Source organism: Theropithecus gelada, chromosome 12, assembly GCF_003255815.1.
Source record: "Theropithecus gelada isolate Dixy chromosome 12, Tgel_1.0, whole genome shotgun sequence".
Taxonomy (NCBI): Eukaryota; Metazoa; Chordata; class Mammalia; order Primates; family Cercopithecidae; genus Theropithecus; species Theropithecus gelada.
Window position 1 is genome coordinate 88,462,235 of NC_037680.1, and position 23,055 is coordinate 88,485,289.

Sequence of the window (23,055 nt, forward strand, 5' to 3'; positions counted from 1 at the left end):
AATAGTCAAAGAATAGTCAATTCATTATTAACAGCTATGGTGTCATGTGATACATATAATGTGTCAGCAAATAAAACTACTATGTAAATAATAAAACTTTGGCAATCAATTCGTAATTTGTAAAAGACCGTTGGTTATGACTCTACTCTGCATTTATAATTTTTGCACCTGCAATTATTTACATGCAAAAAACAATACAGCCACAGTTGCCTAATTATAGGCACAACCATCCAAATTTATCTTCAAAAAGAATAGCACAAAGAGACACCATCTGTGAAAGTGCAGCAAACCCCTCAGACCTTTCCTGCTCCAAATTCTGTAAGGCTGGTGGGCACACTTCCCTTTTGGCTTCTGTCTCAGGCTTTACTCTTGCCTGATCTTATTAATGCATTACAGACTAGTCAGTCTGATAAGCTGATAGTCAGCAGGCCTTTCCTTTTACCCAACCAATATCCATACCCCACCACCACTACCCTGCCAATATAATATGTACAATAGTATGGGCAGACTGAAAACAGAAGCCATTTCTGAAACACATCATTTGTCTCCTTAATGTGAAAAAATTCCATTTTTTTCACAGGTAATTTTACAAAGTAGGCAATGTGAATACCACAAAGACAAAATCCCATACAAATTTCTGCTCAAAGGTGACAAGAAAATTATGTTACTCTACTTTTTACATAAAGTTTTAGCCATTTATTAAAAACACAGCTGTCAGTTTTGATCAAATATATTCATATTTCCCCATTATATTATTAGGGCCACGATGAAATTTAATAATTGTCCCTTGGAGTTTGATTTTTCACAAAAATGTCATAACACAATCAGTAATATAGCAAATAATTATTGAACTACGTTGAGACAGTTATGATTTCAGCTGGGAAATATATAATAGATGAGAAATATAAAACCCAGGTTAACACTTGATAAAGATTCTGTTCTCATACAAATGTCAGTAGTAATAAATGTGGGGACAACACAGCCTGCTTTATGAAAATGAAAGAGATACCAGACAGAATAATTTTCAAAGGTTTAAATCATGGTTCAAATATTATTTGCTTATTATTTAATCATATTAAACACTTTAAATCTGATAAATTCTTTGTGGTAAAAAGAATACACAATTTAAGAATGAGAAATTCAGTAGTTTATTAGACTAATGACTAAAATCAGACTGTAACATGTTTCTTTAATATGAAATCTATATTTCTCCATTCCATAAGTGTTTGAAATCATTAAGTATGACCATGAAGTCTTCAGGGACAAATGAAGGCTTAAGAATTCTGCAACATTCACTAGTTTTTACTTTTTTATTTAAAAAATTACAGTGAATAGGAAGGTACATTTTTGTTCTACTACCTTTGTCTCAATGATATACGGGTCACAGAGACTTGAAGCAATGGTTGGATCCCAGCCTTAAGTTCGTGGATAGTGGGACACAGGTTTGTACATTGGAAGTATGATTAAGTAATTTAAATTAAGCAAAGAGGAACATTTTAACACAATGAGAATTTGTGAAGAGGAAGCATGATTCCCAAAAGAGAATTAACTAGAAGTAAAAGGTTGGTCAGCCATTTGTTCTATCACATATAACTGAACATTTCAATGAGTGCAATCAAAGTTCAAAATATTAGTAATGGCATGATAAGCCTAACTCATTCATCTCCAAATAAAGTAGAACATTTTGAGACATTAAAAATAATAATTCTACTTACATCCTGAACTACCATTTGTTGACACAAGAGTCAAGTTGGAAGGCCATGGGTTCCGAACAATATCTTGCCAATGAATGGTGTCCGCATAACAAAGGAATTTGTTCTGGTCTACATAGACTCCACCATTTAGGATTTCTGTATTAAAAAACAAAGAAACAAATCTTTTGTCAAACTGCTTGTTGATGAAAAGATAATCAACAAAAACGATTTGCTCTTAACTATTTTCAATGTTAAATTAGAGTCATGCTGCTAATAGCCAAGAAACCTTTTACAATATCTTTCACTGAATCATATACATTGATTGCAGGAATTTGAAAGGATTGAAAATTACAAAAGTGAAAAACAACCACTCATATTTGTGCACTCTGAGAGTAACACTCCTAAAATTTTGGTATAAATGTTACAGTCTTTTATCTGTTTTCTTCCCTAGAATTGAAATAATATTTTATAATCTTGTTTTGTTTAACATTATATAATGAGTATTTAATAGTAATTACTACTCTGTATTTTAATGAGAATAGAATATGTCATAGTATACATTAAATAGTAATTATTTAACCAACCCATCTTGTTGGTAATTTAACTTACTTATTTCTGATTGGTCTTTAAAACAAATTTCCACACATGACATTCCAATGTCACAGAGTGTGGATATTTTTAAGATTTTTGGTATCAATTGTCAAATTATCCTTAGAGAGATTGTTTCAGCCAAGGTGACATTGACTGCAGTCAGTAGGTAAGTAATTAGCACAAAGTGGAAGCTAAAATTAATGCCTCAATCACAAAAATGTTGCCATCTCAAATGAAATCGATAGGATTGCCAATTATTCTTAGCAACACAAAATAATGAATAACAAATCCTGTGGTTCATTGAAATAAGGATATGGCTGTGGGATAACATGCACTAAAGCCAATTTGTACTTGATTCTTTATTTCACAACACTGGCTTGATTAGCTAATTTGTCCTCCACAAACAATGACTGACCACAGAAATGAATTCTCTTTTGGATAGCTTTAAGTTATCCAGGAAAATAAAAACTGAGATATATCCTCTGAAAATATTATTCTTATTATTTGAAGAAATTAGCTAGAACTACACATAGCACCTTCCTGCCCAATATGTACTGCATTTTCCCCTACTGTTCAATACAAAAGCAATTTAAGAGAAATCATGCATCAGTCCATAAAGTGTTCAACTACAAGTAATCAAAACCCAATTAACAGTTTATAGAAATGGGGATTTTTTTTTTTTTCCCACATAAGAAGCCTGTAGGAGGCAGTTGCAGATATTAGTTCAGTGTTCCACAGTGCCCGCTATCTGTTCTGCCATCCTCAGTGTGTCAGTTTTATTCATTTCAGGCACAAGATGGCGGCTACTTCTAAAGACTGAACTGCAGTCTTTCTGAATTGCAGGCAGGATGAAGTCAGACCAGCAAGCAAGAGACTTCCTTGTAGTGAACCTGTGACTTTTTATTTGGGAAGAAATGCTCTCCTCTGGGATCATGTCTGCATTTCATTGGCCAGAACAATATCCCACGGCTCTCCCTACTACAAGAGAGATTAAATAAGTAACTGTTGAGGTGGAAATATTGCTACTGGGACAAAACCCAAACCAGTAGGAGTGTTAGTGAGGAAGAAGAGGGACATGGATATTGGGAAGGCAACCGACACCATCTCCCACGGTAGCCTTGAGAAACTCATCTCTCTTGTGTAGAACCCCAAGCTAAATTTGTAGGAGTCATCTTAAACTGAAAAGGGATAAATGAAAGGAATGTGTGGCACCACAAGAGGGTTATTTGTGGATTAGTGGTCACATCTCAAATGCCTTACTGCATTGCATGTACGAAACCCTCCAGATTAATTTTGATATTGCAATTCTTTCTACATTTAAAATCACTCCCATTTTCATCATCAGTCATTTCCGTGACTATTGGTTCCATTTTCTCGGTGAGGGGAAAAAAAAGAAAGGAAATTATATCATCTTTCTACTTCTAAAACCCAGTTCATTATTTTTTATGACCTAACCATACAACCTTGATCAAAGCAGAAGGGAGATGTAAGACGTAAGAAAGATTGTGAAATGAATTTCTACATTAATGTTTGGCATTAAGTTTTTATCTAAGAAATGTGACGATCTCATACTAATAGCTTTCTCATGAGACATTAGGTGATGCTCTTCTGCTCTAGGAATAATTTTCCATTAGATGACAAAGAAAGGAGATTTTGACTGCTATCCAGGAAATAAAGGTTATTTTTCAGTCTACATTTAGAAAAGTCCTACTTCAAAAAAAAAAAAAAAAGTGAAAAGGTAATAGCTCAAACATTGCTGAAAGAGTGTGTATTTTTCAGGAGTCACATTGTATTTCAAATAGTTCGTGCAAAGGAACACAGTATCCATCTCCAACTTCCTATCTAAAATTTTTCAAATAGAATCAGATTATATTATACTGAATAATAGTCTTATCAAATCCCTTTCTTCAACAATATTAATCTGCTATGAATGTTGACATTTGTTTCTTAGAAATAGTCTGTTCAAGAGCTTGGCTTTTACTTAGAAAAGGGATTTAGAAAGGAGACAATAAAAAATCCAGCATAATCTTACACGTTAAAATTTCAAATTAATACACATGGTCAATCCAGATGATACTTTTATCATCCCTAATTCAAAACTCAGCATCTGCTAGCAATTCTGGTCAGGAGGATTTATAAACGTTTAGCAATTAATGATGGGTAGTTTATTTGTATATTGTTTGTTTTCCTTGAAAATATTCTTTTTTCCTTTATGCTTGGTATAAACCCTATTCTGCTGTTGAGTATCAAAACCTCACAATCAGAGAATGTAGAATTTCACTGACACTTACAGGACAGTTTTAATGTACAATCTTACACTTTTCTTTTGATTAATTTGATTACCTAAATATGTGTCAGAAAGTAATGTTATAATAGCATTTACATATATTCTTAAAGTTTTCATTGGTTTTGTAATTTTACAATTTTAAAATATGAAATTGACTTATTTTTGTGAGAAAATATATTCAGGTAGGTTTCTTTCTGGATTAAAAAAATTCTAGAGAATAGATACTAACCTGTAAGAAAGTTCTTAGAAATACAAATTATTTACTTGTTAGAAGGAATACCTAATGTTTCTGTCTTGGTTGACTGCGGAGGCTTGACTGCATTTTTAAGATAAGAAAGAGGGACAAGGACTGGGAAAAGAGAAAAGCTTGTTTAGATGTTGATCTAGTAAGAGTACAAAAATGTATGGCTATATTTAGATCGTGTGGTAACACACAAGAATAACAAAGTTTTCCACAAGTTTTATCAAAGACTTTACCAAGGAATCACCTGTGTTGCACCAACCAACAGTTTCCCTCTCACTAACATGAAATAAAGTAACAAATAAACATTAAGAAAGATAGGCAAAGGAGGAACACATTTAATTGATACCCAAACAAAGATGCAAAATGTCTGGATGAGTGCAGAAGCTAAGAAAGAAAAATGTTGAATGTGTGAATGAGCTCAAAGTATCTCATTTCATTGTATTTTACTTCCACTGCAGAAAATGTATCAGAGTAAATTGAGAGAGACACAGATAGATTCTTGGTCATTTAATCAATTGATAGTAAAAAGCTACTATGAGTTTTCTTATCATGTTATATACAAACATTTCTGGCAAGTCCATAAAACAGAACTGTTTCTTTTTAATAAAAGTCATGGTTAAGTATAGTAAGATATATTAGACATGACATCGATGAAAAAAGTATCATTTCATTGCTGAAAATTTCCAGTAAACACTTAAATATGTTTGTGTCTCAAACGTTTCCGACTGGATTAATGCATGCAAGTCAAGTAAAAGATGTCATGAATCTTTTTATATACAGAGTAAATTGTAATCTACACTACTTTCTAATATCTTGAATTTAACTTATATATAGCATAGCATTTGTAACTGAAATATAATTAGACTAAGCCCCATGAAGGTAAGACATATTTTTCAGTGCTGTATCTATAGCATCAAACCTAGAGCAATAGTTACTCAATGAATAATTCTTAGATTTAATTGGGAAAAAAGGTACTATGGAATTTGCAACCAACATTTATAAGGTAACTTCTATTGTAGTTCCTAATTTTAAATTACATTCTGACCAAATCAAAGTAAGAATGAAAGTTATCTTTTCCCATAAACACTTTATAGGTTATCTTGACTGGTCCTGTGTTTCAGAAAGTATGAAGCTGTTTCTGTTTTGTTCAAAGCCATATCTCCAGTTTCTAGTATTATGCAAGGCTCAAGGAGATATACAATAAATATTTGATTAATTGAAATATCTATACAGAATATCTTGAATTTAAGAAAAAATATATATGTATAATTCTGTGGTTAGAGATTTTATAAACTGAAAGAAAAACAGCATTTATTTTATAAAAGGCATATAACTGATAATATACAATATTACTGTAGACAATACATTTGATATTTATAAGGCATTTTTATTCCCAAACCTATTTTGTACACCAAACTCAATTATTAGTTACCAGGTGAATAATGATGATCTTCAGCTATCCTACACAGACCAAATTTCTCTAAGCCTGTGCAAATCACCTTGCATATGCTACAGAGAAGCCTAAATTTCCTTATATTGAATTGTAAGTCTACCTCACATTGTCCTTACATTTTTCAGAAAGGTATAAAGTGCCAATATAACATTTGAAAGAGGACAGAAAGTATTTGTATCTTAGTCATTCACTCCACAAAAGTTAGCCATTGGACCATGTCTTTCCTTGATTTCCATTTTCATGAGTCTAATAAAGAAGGAGATGTTTGCGTTATTTAAATTACTTCTTTGTATTCTTCATTTCTTGTCAAATGCTAGTTACTGCTGTGAATTTGGGGATGAGTGCCCATTAACAGAATCACTGACATTTTGCAAATATGTTCTCTCCAAAACTATGGTAAAATACTGAATAATAGCATTTTTTCTGTGCCCTGTATGAAATGGCCTAATTGTGGTGTAACATCCCTGCTGAAAATACAGATTAATATGACCTCTATACTAGGTTTAAGAAATTTACAAAATTGCATCGACCCCATGCACAATTTGTAACCATTTTGTAAATAAGATTGAATATCTTTCTCTTTTTCCAAAATAAAGATTATAATTTTAAATGCAGTTACACTGTATTTCACTTTAGTCTATATGATCGATATTATCAGTGAACATTTTAATTCTACTGAAAACCTACCAACTGAAAACCTAATAAATAGGGATGAAATATTTAACCTCTATTCCTGATTGTATATCTAAGTATCTTGTTTTGCAGGGGTGCATCTACAGGTCAACCTTAGAAATAAAATGATAATTAAAATAATAAAGATTGGAAATATTGCACTCATCTAATCACAATAGGGGCATTTAAATGATGCATATATCAGACTTATACTGTCTATCTAAGTCAAAGGGCAGAATCAAGAATCAAAATCCAAGGCAGCAAAGCCCATTTTCAAGATGAAGCTATAGAAAGCTGTTACAGGACTTTCTCAGACATAAAGCAATGTATCTTTCTCACTGTCATCACCTTAAGCCACACAAGTCTGTTGGCAGATAATGATACAAAAGTAATATAGCTCACATCATCCACCTGTGATACTTAATACATCACCTCTGGAATGGACTTGGTCCAGAGATTCCTGTATCTTTCCCAAACCCAGACCTTTCAGCTGGGAGCACAATGAATTGCTGCTACCCCACTGGGTCAGCCCTCAAGGTTCATTATTAATAAGCTGAGACTCTAAAGGCTAATGAGAACCGGGTGCTTGAGGAGACAATGGCTCATTCATCATCAATCAAGCTTTGAAGTTTTTATACAGATGATTTAAGGAGAGTTGAAGTGTGCAAAATTGAAATGTCACATTTGTATTGGGAGGGGGTAGAGGGTGATAATGTAAATGAGTGATGTAACCTTCTACACTTCAGCTCGATGATCAGAGTCAAAAGCTCATGGATGCAGATACTAAATGTTTTTCCATCAGAGTATAGCAATTTCAAGAAGAAATTATTAGATCCACTGGCTGAAAATCCGCTTGAGATAGAAAATAATATCTTGATTTCAACTGAATGAAGCTCAGTAATGCTTGTTGCAATGTTCTAACTTATTAATACATACTTCAGGGTCCACTACAATTCTTAGCTTTCATTATGTTTCAGTTTTGAGTTCTAGCTCCTCTGAGAGGTCTGTTATGACCACCTAATTCTTAGAGTTCCCCCTTCCTCTAACTCCTGTAACACTGATTACCCGAGCCACTTATCTGACATAGAGCAAATGCTACCTTACCTTCTTATTTATTCTTTTGTGTACTCGCCTTGTCTCTATTATCTTATTGGAGGTCCCTAAAGGATTAGAACTACGATGTACATCTCTCTGTGTCCCTAGTGCCAAAGAAAGTGTCAAGCACATAGTAGAAATTCAAATGTTTTTGATGATCATGATAATAACATCCATAGAATGTGACCAATTTTAGTAAAAAATTATTACTTGCTTAGTGATAGCATGTTAGTGACATGCACTAGATGTTTACATTATAAATCCCATAAAATATTGAATATGTTTGTTGATCTTAATATATTTTTTCTGTCCTAATATTAAGAAAATAGTCATCCACTTAAACTCATTGATATTCCCTGGAAAAAATTAAAAATATATATTATCTTGTAACAGTACTCAAATTATGAATATAGGATTTCCTTCTGAAATTGTCTTATTATATAATCCCATATGTGTGTCAACATGTCTAACTTTTTTCTAATAATTTTTCCCAGATTTGTATTCTCCCTGTATTTTCTTATTTCTGTTAAAATCAACATAAATGCTGTCAAAGTCACCTAGACTCAAAATTTGAAATTTATTACTATTTCCTTTGTTTCTATATTTAATCATCCATGGAGCTCTAAAGAAAATTTCTCATAGTGTCTCTTTTTATATCCACAACTACTACTTAATTAAGGTTCTATCATCTCATACCAGATTTAACTTCTTGCCTGTAATCTATTCTCCCCACAAATCCATCTTGCATATTAAAATCATAATATGTGCTGTATTACAAATAGATAGATAATATACTCTAGGTAGGTGGAGAGAGGTGGTAGGGGAAAGAAATCCTGCTCTATTATGGCTTTGAAGTGTAAAGGCAATAATACTGAATCTAGTTAACTGGATAAAATAAAGCTCATAATACAGTTTTGTTTCAACAAAGCAAAGGTGGGCCTTGTCGACCTTTATGAAGCTCAGTTTGCTCAATTCTGTAATGGGGGTATTGTACTCCCAGTATTTACCACATAGTTGTTTCTATTATAATTTTAAATTCCTAATTATTTAAATAGTGGTTACTTATTGGTACGAGCAAGGAATACGCTTATTTTGGGTATTCATACTAACAATGCATTAATCAGTATTAGATTAGCTTGTCGCTTAAAGAGTATAGACTTTATTTTTCTTTTATATAAAAATCTGGCTATTTATTCAAGGCTATTAAATAAAAATCCACAATCATCAGGGAGCCTGATTCTATTTTTTTCTTGTTTCTCTACCATCTTCAATACAAGGGGAGTTTCTAACTGGCAAGAACCATGCAAAAGATGGAGAAAATCATGAAGGACAAAAGAACAGAGCAAGAGTACATGTTGTATTTTGATAAAAATTCCTGCAAATTGCCACAGCACAATTATACTTATATCTCATCGGTCAGAATAAAGTCAATGAAACACAGCTATGTGTATGGAAGGTAGGGAATCAAAGTATTGGTTCTGGGTGATCATATGAGTAGCTAAACTTTACATACCATTTAAAATTTAGAAAGTGGTCATAGATATTGGTGACAACTAGCAGTCTCCGTTATAGTGACTCAAAAGACACTTTGTATCTTCTGGATATGTATAAAACATAAACCTTGTGACTCAAACAAATGTAAAGCTTTTTAAGAAACTTTTTAATTGAATTATAATATACACACATAGATGTGCATATATCATATTCAATTAACTTTTACAGACTGAACACACTTATGTAACAGCACTCAGATCAAGAGCTTGAGCCTACAAACACCACAGCAGCCTTCCTCATACTTTCCACCTTATATCACTCTATCAGAACCCTTATCCTGACTTTGAACAAGATAATGCGTGCTTATTTTTGTCTTTTACATATACAGAATCATACCATATGTATTCTTTTGCATCTGGCTCCTTTTGGCTCAACATTACGTTTGTGAAATTCATCTATATTGTTTATTTTAATTGTTGTGTGGTATTCAATGGCTTGTCAATTCTACGTTGATGGGCATTTGGATACTTTCCACATTTGGGCTATTATAAATAACTGTTGCTATGCACTTCCTAGAAAATGCCTTTTGGTGACTGCATGTACACATTTATGTTGCGTGTATACCTAGAAGTAGTATTGCTGGGCCATAGTGATAATCACTTTTTATTTAACCAATTTAACTCATTTATATGCCCATCAGCAGTATATGAGAAATCTAGTTGATTCTTGACCTTGTCAAGCCTTCATTATTTGTTTGTTGTATCTCATTGTAGTCATTCTTATTGGTTTATAGTGGTATCATTTTAATTTACACTTCCCTAGTGACTACTGAAGTTGATCCTCTTAAATACTATCTTTGAAGAGTAATTTTTAAAGGCAGGAGATTTATTTCTGTATACTTCAAGAAAGGTCTTACTATGTGTAAAACATTTACAAAACACTGTTAAAAATCTGATCTTTAAGTTATTGGCAAACAACTGAGTAAAATAATTTATCAAATGTAACCCTCATAACTTATTTCTGTTATTATTGTTAAGAGATCTGGCTCAATGTTTTGAAAATAACACTTTAAAATGTCTTAGAAAAATATTAAAACTACATTAATAATTACAAATAGTAAAATTTGACTTCTGGAAGATGGATGGGAAAATTCACAGTAGGTGATTATCTCTCTGATAACAGACAAACACAACCAAAGGTGTAAAAAGAAAGAATGAAAAATTTGATGTCTTCTTGTTATTAAAATAGAACACTCCTTTACATAAAGCTCACTTATTTTTATTCCTCTATCCACCAGAAAGCCCTCATTACAGACAACAATCCTCTTAAATAACTGTTCCAAGTTTCCAGAAAATGTAATTGCTTCAGTAGAACAAATCAGTAGAGTTCAATGTTTTCATTACCAATAAGGGGGACAGTCATATTAGTACTCAGAAATGATCTGTCCCTTTTATTTACAGGATTTAATACAATAAGCCTGGGATATACTGCAAGGTCACTTTCAAATATCTCACCTACTATATTAGTTTGTATAGTTTTAATAACTCTTCTCACAATGTGTGATTTCTGCACTATTTCTTTTTTAGAAGAATTCAAAAAGTATGATTTTTCTTGATGACAGTAATAATAAATAATATTGCTATGTATGTTTGTTGCTGGCATGTAAAGACTTGCATATAAAAGATAAAGCAAGAGAAAGAATAATGATTTAATCTTGTAAAATGATTATATGATTTTCAAATACGTCAAGATTTTTAAAAGACTATATTTGAGAATATTAAAAATATAAATATGTGATTTGGGGGCTAGAAGTCTCAGCTAAAATGCCTAGAATGTTAATTTTAAAAATAACACATAAAGACAACACTTTACAAAATAAGAAATTAAAGAAGGAGTCATAAAATAAGATTGCAAACAAGCCACACTGGAAGATTATTTTAAAAGCCACAACACGAAGGCCCAAATTAATTTTCTTTTAAAATGAAGTTTTAGTCTGGAGAAAATCAGGAAGGAATAACTGAATAATAGCAATCATCATTTTATAAAGCACTGGTTGTCAAAATATGAAATATCAAGTACTATGGCAAAATAGAAAGGGAAATGGCTTTTTAGATTGCTTTGTATATACTTTCAAATTAGTATACATTAACTACAGTAAAATGGACAAATTTTAAGCTCTATGTTTTACATACACATGTACACAATATTTGTACATCTGTATCAAGTAGCTGCCACCCAGATAAAGACACTATCTCTATCACTCCAGAAAAGTTTCCCTGCTTCATTCCAGTCAACAATGCATAGAAGTCAGCATAGAAAGTCATCCACTATGCTGACTTCTACTACAACACATTAGTTTTGCCTGCTTATTAAATTCATACAAATAGAATCATACAATATGTATCCTATTCCTTTTTCTTATCTTCTTTCCCTGAAAATACTTTTTTGAGATTTATTTATGCTGTTGCTTTAATTCATAGGTTCATTTTTATTGTTCTGTATTATTTCAGTCTATGAATATACCACAATTCATTTATATATTAGTTCATATTTTAACCGTAGATTGGGTACTTTTACTAGATGACTGCAGGCAAATTACTTCAGGTTTCTTTTCTATCATCTAAAAAATTAGAGTAATAATCTTTACTTTGTTGGGTTACAATGAGAAATACAGATAATGTATACAAAACTCCAGTTACGTACTAGGTGTTCAAAATGTACTAGTTATTTCAAACTAAGTTAATAATATAGTTCAGGAGCTTTATCTAAACTATTTTAAAACCTATGTACATTGGTTAAAGTACAGGTTTTGGGGGAGAAAAGACAACCAAATGAAAACCCTTGAAAGATACATGAAATTTTCATTAAGTTTGGTGCATAGAATAACAATTTTAGAGATAGATATATTGAGCTAAAATATTATTAAATGTCTTACTAAAGTTAGTTAATTAAAAAATTGGGTTTATCTGTATTTCATAAGTTAAATTATTTCTAAGAACAAGATCATAAATTCTGTAACTTACTATCTCTCCCACACTGAGGTATCTTAGATATCTGGTTGAGTTAACCCTTTAGTCATTTCCTGTCATTTCTCTAACTATATTCTGTGACAGCATTTACAGCTGCCAGATTTCCCTCTGTTTGGATCAGGTTGGTGCATATAGGTCACAAAACCTCCCTCGCAATCTCCAGGTGGCCTTTACCTCTGCTGTCACTACCACTGTGCTTCAAATAAATTAGCATAAATTCCAAAGTCTTTGTACAAGAGAGCTGAGCTCTTTCCTTCCAGGCCAAGGGTCTGGCATTTCCACTGTAGAATAATGAGTTAATTCGAAAACACAATATTCTATGGTCCCTACTACCACCCAATCATTTTCTCCATTGTAAAAATTATTTTCATATAGTGACATCTGAGGTCATAAGATAATAGACTCCATTATTGCTCTGTAATGTGTATTATCATGTCTTCTAAATTATATAAAGGAACACCCTTTATTTTAGAATATTTCTGCTCTCATAGGGTAAATAAATATTTAGAAATCTTTGGGGATCTTTGCTTCTTGAGGCCAGACATAAAGAAAAATTCTAACATGTCTAACAATGCCAGATGGTTTAGTCAACTCAAGATGCCAACATTCAAGAAGGGAAAACTATTGAGAAGTTGATGTCTGCAGGGGACTGGGTAACCATGACTCCACCATACAGCAACAGCCTTTCAGGCAGAGAATTATAAAAAGTATGAGATTTTTTTTTGTAGTTATCCTCCCCATATCTCAGTTCTCTTCTCTATAAAATGGTGATAGCTCACAGTGCCACATTCACGAGGCAACTGAAAGGAGAAAATGAGTTATCGTATGTATGTGTTGACCACAGTGTATGCCACACAGCACATGTTCAGTTGGTGAACTATTATTAGTATTGAGGGAAAGGTAGGAAGAGTTCTCTGATAAGCAGGTCTCTTCTATCCTGCTTGATGATTTTCTCCATTCCCTGTCATAAATACCCTTTTCAGAGACAGCTAAAACCAGGGCAAGACTATTAGGCCAGGATAAAATTCATGGGTTTGTGCATTTGCTCATTTTTAAAAAAATTATTTTAACCCACTTTTATGAGTTTCAGATGCCCTTTTTGGAGCACATTATGCTTCTGGATACCCATAAAATTACAATCACTAAATACAGAACTTTCTTTTTTAAGGGTGGGATTTCTGTACCCCAAAGGCACAGCAAGTGCATCACACAATGACCAAGCAAGTTGTCAAATGCCTCATGCATAGTTGGGGATCAGGCTGGGATTCCAAAGTCTGTCTGCCTGGCTCTGAAGCCCATGGTTAGCCACCTCACTGTACACTCTTCATAAATGCTGCCATTGTGTGAATACTTATAATGCAGTATTTCTCTTAATCCTTACAGAAATCCTATGAGGTAATTATTACTGATCTCATTTTACAGATGAAAAAACTGAGGTTTAGAGAGCTAAATAACTGGTAAGAATTTGAAAGAACCATGATTCCAACTCAGTCTGATGGCTGAGTTGGCGTTTTAATTTTTAGTCTGTGCTCTCCCCATTGTAGAAAGGAAAGAGTGAGTAATCTAAATGGAGAAAAAAAAAAAAAAACAGTTTAAGCAGAGATGAGGCACAACTTTATCTTATGTAATCTACTTCTAAGTATAATTAAGAACTCACAGTAATTTCCCTGAAGTCCTTTTTGAAAATATTTTATGGAGTTGAAAGGTAAAATTATGCTTTTAAGGGATCTTTTCTACATGAAAAACTGTGCATTAAAAAAAAAAAATCTTGGCTCTGGTAGATGTCTGGACCATATCCCAACCGCATCTCTTGAGGTGAATTTCTTTTGCCTCTGTCAAAAGTAGATTCAGAGGAAAAGGCAGCACAATAAAAATCTTCAAGAATTCAGCCCACTTAAGGAAAAGCCCTTCAGTTGGGTAAAAGAATAAAAATTAAAAAGTGAATTAAAAGAAAGTCAATTTTATTATTGTCAAGTACTGTGGGAACTCTATGCTTAGTGTTTGAAAGCTCTGCTTTAATGAATAGGGTAAAATGATTTTAATTACCATATCCAAACTCATAAGCCTATAAAGAATCTATCTCTATGTGCTTTATAGCTGTATCTCTAAAAATATAAAATTGATGAATCTAAATGTGTAGGGCATTTAGTTCTTCTATCCGAATTTTATTCCCCTTATGAAGTTTCTTTCCTATTATTTGTTGAGTAATTCATATAAAGAAAGCAAAAGTGCAAAATATTTACATTATTAATTTAAATAAATGAAAATATATTTAAATATTAAGCTTAATATTCCAATCACTGTAAAGGTAAACTGGATTCATATGATGGGGGAAAAAAGGGAATCCAAAATTAAAATGTGGTTAAAGGTAGTCTTATCACAGTATCTTCTGTTAGGTGAACTTACTGGATTAAATACCTCTCAATATCATAACTGAAATATCTTCTTGAAACATTTTTCAAAATCATCTTTTTTCTTCGCTTGATATAGTTAAACTATTCATCTTTAGACCTACCTATTAGCTAACTTTTATTTAAAATAGTGAAAAAAGGAAGCTGATTTTATTTATGAATTTGGGATATTTTCTTTATTTTATGTACATTAATTTCACAAATGCACTGAGTTAAAAGGTAATACAATATATTGTACACAGAAGAGTTTTTATTCTAGTACTAACAAAAGGATATGTTCAATTTTAAAGATACCATTATCTTTAAAAGTAGAAAGCTCTTAACTAAAACTTTCTCAGATATAAAGTAAAACAAGAGAAAATATTTTTAGAAGTTTCTTGAAACTAAATATTTATTTGTGAATTTAAAAAGATTTAAACTAGACTTTACAGAAGAGAATAATACAAAGAGTATCTTGTATACGTTCATGTTCTTTGCCTAATTTAGTTCTATAGGGCATGTGTTTATACAGCTATATCATATCTGAAAGAATCTTGCATAGAAAATTAAGCTCTGGTGATAATCTCTAGTTCATGCTACCTAGCTGAGACGCAAGGGAGACAAAAAGGAAGACTAATCAAATTAGCATAAAACTCTGGAATACAGGTAGTGGGAATGCTAATAAGAGTACCAATAGTGCCCTCGGTTCTCATTTCACCATTGTCACATACGTATCTTTCCTTACAACTAAACAATGACATCACAAGAACATTATTTACTAAAAAGCTATAATATTTTGAGAACTTAACCATTCGGTTCTCTATTCTCATTTTACTTTGAAGTTCAGAACAATGAACTGGCAACATCTCGCAAGAATTGTTGCAAACCAGATGCTAAACCTAAGCCTTCTAAAAGTGTGTGTGTGCTGACATGAGGAAAAGAGAATGATGTTTTTTTAATAAATACCTGAAATACATTTTTGAAATAAAATATGTTTAAAATGTTGTTTCATTTGTAATTGTTTAATATTTTATTTTCTCCAGAGCTTCAAGAGTTATAATCTAAATTGCAACTGAAGGAAGCTTAAGCTAGCTGATATGCACCTAGCTATTTCCCTGCTTCAAAGCCTACAGAACCATCTGCTTGTTGGCAGGTGTAATTAATTAGCTAAGTGGAGAAGACGCTCCCTTTTAGAGTGAATAGGAGGAGAGGAGGGAGAACTCTGAAAGCCTAATCCTAGGCAGACCCATCAGCTGGGTGCCTCTGGGCAAATTTCCGATGCTGAAAACTCATTGAATTTAATGGTTCTTAATTTCACAAGATTTCTAATTACAGCTAGGATAATAAGATGCGATCCAAAAGTTGAAAAAAAGTTGGCACGTTTTCAAGGAAAATCCTTTCACACAATGTAGACATCCTAAAGTGTAGAAGTTCATTTATTTACACATTTTCCACTTATTCCCTCAACTTTGTTAATAAGCAATTTTGAATCTATTTGGCTGACAGGTGGCAAATGCCTATTAATAATAGTAAAATGTGTCATGTTAAATTTTGTATCTAATCCAACATTTCTTTTCAGAAGAGTCAAAGAAAAGTCCATCCAAGCTACATTATAATTCATTTTCAATAGATTTTGAAAGGACTACATTCTAAGAATAGAAATGGGGGAAATATAACACAAAGACCATAAAACTTCCTATAATCTTATCAGTATAGCTTATATTAGATTATCACCAAAGAGTCCAGAAGATAATAAACTCAACAACACTTTCTTCTTTTAAACACTCTGTCAGAAACAAAATTCCCTCTTAAACATCTCCTGGTATTTGGCTTTAATGGGTAAGGCGAGACAGGTCTAAGGGATAGAGCGAGTAGAACTATGGCAAACTAGAAAGCACCTGCCACAACTAAAAGAGCAGTGACTGCTCAGCCCCAGAAGAGCATTATCACGAGACAATGTGAACTCAGGGTTGCCAGAGGATGGTTTTATTCAGAGGGGCCAGAAATGCAGAATTTTTGGTAAATTTCCCCAATTTTTAAACACTCTTCTATGGAAAGCATGTCTGTAAATTAGTTATAGTCTTTGAGATAGTAGTTTACCACATCTTGTTTATTGAATAACCGTATCTGTGAACTCAATAATGAGCAAGCTCTTAGGACATCAATAACCGGATTGAGATAGGCTCTCATCTATTCTTCACAGCTTCTCTATCTACTGATAAAGAATGGAAAGGGAAAGGGAGGCAGTTATACAGTTCACCGGAGAGCAAAGAAAAGTGCAAAAGTCCCTACTGTTACATGAACAGTAGAGACCAGAAGGCACTGAATTCCGTAACACTTGTTCACACTTATTGCCATCATTTGTTGCAATGGAGGTAGAATAGGCGTCTGGTTATGTAATGATTCTTGGAAAGTGTGCTGCTGACTTGTCACCCCAGAATATCACATTCTACTGCTGAAGTCATGTGTGAATTTTAAATAGGAAAGGCTTACATGTCATCTGGAAGATAAAATCCAATAATCGGCTGTCATGTTAGCATGGACCTGTTTATAGGATTAACATAATAACATAAAAAAACTAAAGATTAGAAGGACTAGAAGGTTAAATTATAAATTAGAAAAAGGAAGCAAATGTAGAAAAAGCTTGCAGTCAGGGATATGGTCCCAGGTTTTGTTAGTTCTGCATTAATCACCCAGGTGAGACTATATACTTCTTTATCCTTGGGAGTAGAGGTGGCATAGGAGAAAGGAAAGTTTCAACCTGTATATTTCATAATGCTGAATGGTCTTCTACTTGTTCTTTGGAAACAAATGAATTCAGTGACTTTCAGCTCCCCTACCACTGAATCCAATAGGCCAATACAATTCCAAAAAAAAGTCATTCTAATAGTCAGAATTTCAAAAGACAAATTATCTCAAGAATTGACATCAGTCAACTAGTATGCTGTCAGCCAGGATTTGGGTGCAGGGAAAATTATAGTTGCCCATTGTGGTTTTTTTTTTTTTTTTTTTTTTTTTTTTCCTGCTCTATAAACATGCCAGGTAATACCAAAAGACTTATGGGAATCAAACTGGAGTCTAAGGTTGATTTCTTTTCTGTATTCAGTACACAGGAATTTAAAGAGACCCGGGTTCTTTCCCTTAGCTCCATCTCTCAGGATTTCTAGCAGTGTAGGCTTCCTTCTTTAACTGTTCATTTTAGAGGAACGTGGTTAGAGTGAATCCTTCTAAATGAGCTCTTCATCCCTAATAGTGAGTGTTTTATCTACTTCTGAGCAGAGGTTACAGCTCCTTAAAATATATATATATATATATATATATATATATATATATATATATTTGTTCACACGTATAGTCTTTGAGATAGCAGTTTACCACATCTTGTTTATTGAATAACCGTACCTGTGAACTCAATAATGAGCGAGTTCTTATGACATCAATAACCGTATTGAGATAGGCTCTCATCTATTCACAGCTCCTCTACCTACTGATAAAGAATGGAAAGGGAAAGGAGATATATATATATATATATATATATAATTTTTGGTTTTGAGATGGTGTTTTGCTCTGTCACCCAGGCTGGAGTGCAATGGCATGATCTTAGCTCACTGCAAACTCTACCTCCCAGGTTCAAGTGATTCTTCTGCCTCAGCTTCTCCAATAACTGGGATTACAGGCACCCACCACCACGCCCAGCTAAATTTGTATTTTTAGTACAGACAGGGTTTCACCATATTGGCTAGGCGGGTCTCAAACTCCTGACTTCAAGTGACCCATCTGCCTCTTCCTCCCAAAGTGCTAAAGTGCTGAGATTACAGGTGTGAGCCACTGTGCCTGGCCCCTTTAAAAAGATTCTATTCGACTCCTCCATGCCATAGGCTGGAAGTTGGTCTGTGATCCTTAAATCCTTTTTTTGTTTTCTTTGAGTACAGAGAAGAGTTGGGTAAGGACAAGAATCTGTCTGATCAAATATCTGAGGGTAACGATAGTTTCTGGACAGGAAATCAGTGGAGAAAAATAATATAAAAGGGTATTAAAGGTCAAAGAAAGAAAACACAGAGTATGAGCATAGAACAATCTAAATAGAGTAAGGAGAGATGTATTTCTTTAAAATATTTTACCTATGTATTACTTCCACTGATTTTTTCTAAGTCTTTCAAGAGATGGGTGGCTTCTTCACCAAACCATGTCATCTCTTGCCAGATAACGACACTGTGTCTCTTTGCTTATTCTCTTGCCTCTAAACAATTGATTTACCACATTCAGTCAATGTGGTCTTTTCAAAACCAAAATTAAATTGTTATAAGATGAAAGGGTGGAACCAACACTAAAAATATATAATTCAGAAGCTAGTATCTATGTCAAGATATATCTAGTTCATATTCACAGATAATTTGAGGAAAAAATACAAAAATTTAAAAAAATTTCTAGTCTACATGAAGTAATAATCAATGAAGAAACAAATGCTCTTGAAAATTGCAAATGTCATATCTGATAAAATATTTAATAAAAACAATATTTAACAAAATTGAGGAAGTCTCCTAGAAAGTAGAGAAAAAAGAAACATATAAAGAAAAGAAAAAAATAAAAGAAATAAAGGATACATCCAGGAAGTCAAGAATTACAACTTATAGAGAGAACAAAGAACATATAGAAGAATAAACTATCCATAAATTGAGGCAAATAATTTCCCTTAAGCTTAATTGAGGCTAATAATTTCCCATAATTATCCAGAAAAAGATTTTAAAACAAAATGTAATACATGCCTAGATGTATATATTTAAAATTTCAGAATCTTAAAAAATAATGTAAAATCCTACATAAGAATAGGAGAAGGGTATAAGAAAGGCAGAGAGAGCTAGAATGAGAATCAGAGAGCCAAGGAAAGAGAGACAGCAGGGATCAAAATCACATCACACTTCTCAACAGGGACACCGTGTGAAAACTAGTAACTTCAAATACTGAGTGAAATTCTTTTTAGCTTGGAATTCTAAACCCAGTCACCATTAACCATCACTAAATTCTGAGTACAGAAGGAGACATTTTTGGATATTCAAGAACCCAGTAAACTTACCCCTCACTATTTTTTTTTTTAAGGATCATTTTAAAGATACCCTTCAAGAAAATAAGGGAGCATAGCAAGATAGTGAAAGATAGATGATGCAGGATCCAGCCCAGGAAGTCAGTAAAGAGAAGTATCACAATGCAACAGACATAGAGAGAAAATAATACAGATTGGTGACATAAAACTCAGAGGCCAAAGAATGTAGTCTTGAGGGAAAAAGGGGACTGATATAATGTATCATAGGAAATCATTGAACTATAACAATTATAGTCCAATAATTGGACTATAACAAAAACAAATAGTGTGAGAAAATGAAAGCCAAGTGGAGACCTCAAGAAAAAACAAGCAAAAAACCTGCACAAGGAAATAAATATAAACATAGTACCTTCTGTCCTCTGCTATGATTTTCTAAAAGTTACATGAATGTAAAAATCACAATAATGTAAGTATAATGTATATTGATTTTCAACTTTTAGACAAAATAGTATATTTTATAATTAAAGAATAAAAATGTCAAGATTGATAATATATTCTGTTCAATAGATGCCTTAAATGATAAATCAAGAAATAATTAATTATATTTAAGATATATTCAGAAATATGTTAATAATAATCAGAAACAGCTTAATGAGCTAGAGAGTAGGCAAAATAGGAGATTGTTGTTTTTATTTTAATTATACTTTAAGTTCTAGGGTACATGTGCACAACGTGCAGGTTTGTTACATAGGTATACATGTGCCATGTTGGTTTGCTGCACCCATTAACTCGTCATTTATATTAGGTATTCCTCCTAATGCTATCTATCCCCTTGCCCCCGACTCCATGACAGGCCCTTGGGTGTGATGTTCCCTGTCACTGTGTCCAAGTGTTCTCATTGTTCAATTCCCACCTATGAGTGAGAACATGTGGCGTTCGGTTTTCTGTCCTTGTGATAATTTGCTCAGGAGGATGGTTTCCAGCTTCATCCATGTCCCTACAAAGGACATGACCTTAACCTCTTCTATGGCTGCATAGTATTCCATGGTGTATATGTGCCACATTTTTTTAATCCAGTCTATCATTGATGGACATTTGGGTTGGTTCCAATTCTTTGCTATTGTGAATAGTGCCACAATAAACACACATGTGCATGTGTCTTTACAGTACCATGATGTATAATCCTTTGGGTATATACCCAGTAACGGGATCACTGGGTCAAATGGTATTTCTAGTTGTAGATCCTCGAGGAACAATGGTTGAACTAGTTTACACTCCCACCAACAGTGTAAAAGTGTTCCTATTTCTCCACATCCTCTTCAGCACCTGTTGTTTCCTAACTTTTTAATGATCACCATTCTAACTGGTGTGAGATGGTATCTTATTGTGGTTTTGATTTGCATTTCTCTGATGACCAGTGATGATGAGCATTTTTTTATGTGTCTGTTGGCTGCATAAATGTCTTCTTTTGAGAAGTGTCTGTTCATATCCTTTGCCCACTTTTTGATGGGGCCGTTTGTTTTTTTCTTGTACATTTTTTTAAGTTCTTTGTAGATTCCGGATATTAGCCCTTTGTTAGATAAGTAGATTGCAAAAATTTTCTCCCATTCTGTAGGTTGTGTGTTCACCTTGATGGTAGTTTCTTTTGCTGTGCAGAAGCTCTTTAGTTTAATTAGACCCATTTGTCAACTTTGGTTTTTGTTGCCATTGCTTTTGGTGTTTTAGTCATGAAGTCCTTGTCCATGCCTATGTCCTGAATGGTATTGCCTAGGTTTTCTTCTAGGGTTTTTATGGTTTTAGGTCTAACATTTAAGTCTTTAGTCCATCTTGAATTCATTTTTGTATAAGGTGTAAAGAAGGGACCCAGTTTCAGCTTTCTACATATGGCTAGCCAGTTTTCCCAGCACCATTTATTAAATAAGGAATCCTTTCCTCATTTCTTGTTTTTGTCAGGTTTGTCAAAGATCAGATGGTTGTAGATGTGTGGTGTTATTTCTGAGGCCTCTGTTCTGTTGCATTGGTCTATATGTCTGTTTTGGTACCAGTACCATGCTGTTTTGGTTACTGTGGCCTTATAAATATAGTTTGAAGTCAGGTAGCGTGATGCCTTCAGCTTTGTTCTTTTTGTTTAGGATTGTCTTGGCAATGCAGGCTCTTTTTTGGTTCCTTATGAACTTTAAAGTAGTTTTTTCCAGTTCTGTGAAGAAAGTCATTGGTAGCTTGATGGGGATGGCACTGAATCTATAAATTACCTTAGGCAGTATGGCCATTTTCACGATATTGATTCTTCCTATCCATGAGCATGGATTGTTCTTCCATTTGTTTGTGTCCTCTTTTATTTCGTTGAGCAGTGGTTTGTTCTCTTTGAAGAGGTCCTTCATATCCCTTGTAAGTTGAATTCTTAGGTATTTTATTCTCTTTGTAGCAATTGTGAATGGGAGTTCACTCATGATTTGGATCTCTGTTTGTCTGTTATTGGTGTATAAGAATGCTTGTGATTTTTGCACATTGATTTTGTATCCTGAGACTTCGCTGAAGTTGCTTATCAGCTTAAGGAGATTTTGGACTGAGACAATGGAGTTTTCTAAATATACAATCATGTCATCTGTAAACAGGGACAATTTGACTTCCTCTTCTCCTAATTGAATACCCTTTCTTTCTTTCTCCTGCCTAATTGCCCTAGCCAGAACTTCCAACACTCTGTTGAATAGGAGGGGTGAGAGAAGGCATCCCTGTCTTGTGCCAGTTTTCAAAGGGAATGCTTCCAGTTTTTTTCCCCATTCAGTGTGATATTGGCTGTGGATTTGTCATAAATAGCTCTTATTATTTTGAGATATGTTCCATCAATACCTAGTTTATTGGGAGTTTTTAGCATCAAGGGCTGTTGAATTTTGTCGCAGGCTTTTTCTGCATCTATTGAGATAATCATGTGGTTTTTGTCCTTGATTCTGTTTATGTTTTGATTTGCGTATGTTGAACCAGCCTTGCATCCCAGGAATGAAGCCAACTTGATAGTGGTGGATAAGCTTTTTGATGTGCTGCTGGATTCAGTTTGCCAGTATTTT

General features: G+C 33.4%; 1 protein-coding gene across 4 annotated transcripts in view; it reads right to left on the reverse strand.

The window, feature by feature from the left end:
- ERBB4 (erb-b2 receptor tyrosine kinase 4) overlaps positions 1-23,055 on the reverse strand; it is a 1,181,951-nt gene that overhangs the window by 412,122 nt on the left and 746,774 nt on the right. For all 4 annotated transcript variants that reach the window (XM_025405288.1, XM_025405286.1, XM_025405289.1 and 1 more), the window contains exon 4: positions 1,716-1,850. In XM_025405288.1, the coding sequence (XP_025261073.1) occupies positions 1,716-1,850 (135 nt within the window). The remainder of the gene's footprint in view (positions 1-1,715; positions 1,851-23,055) is intronic.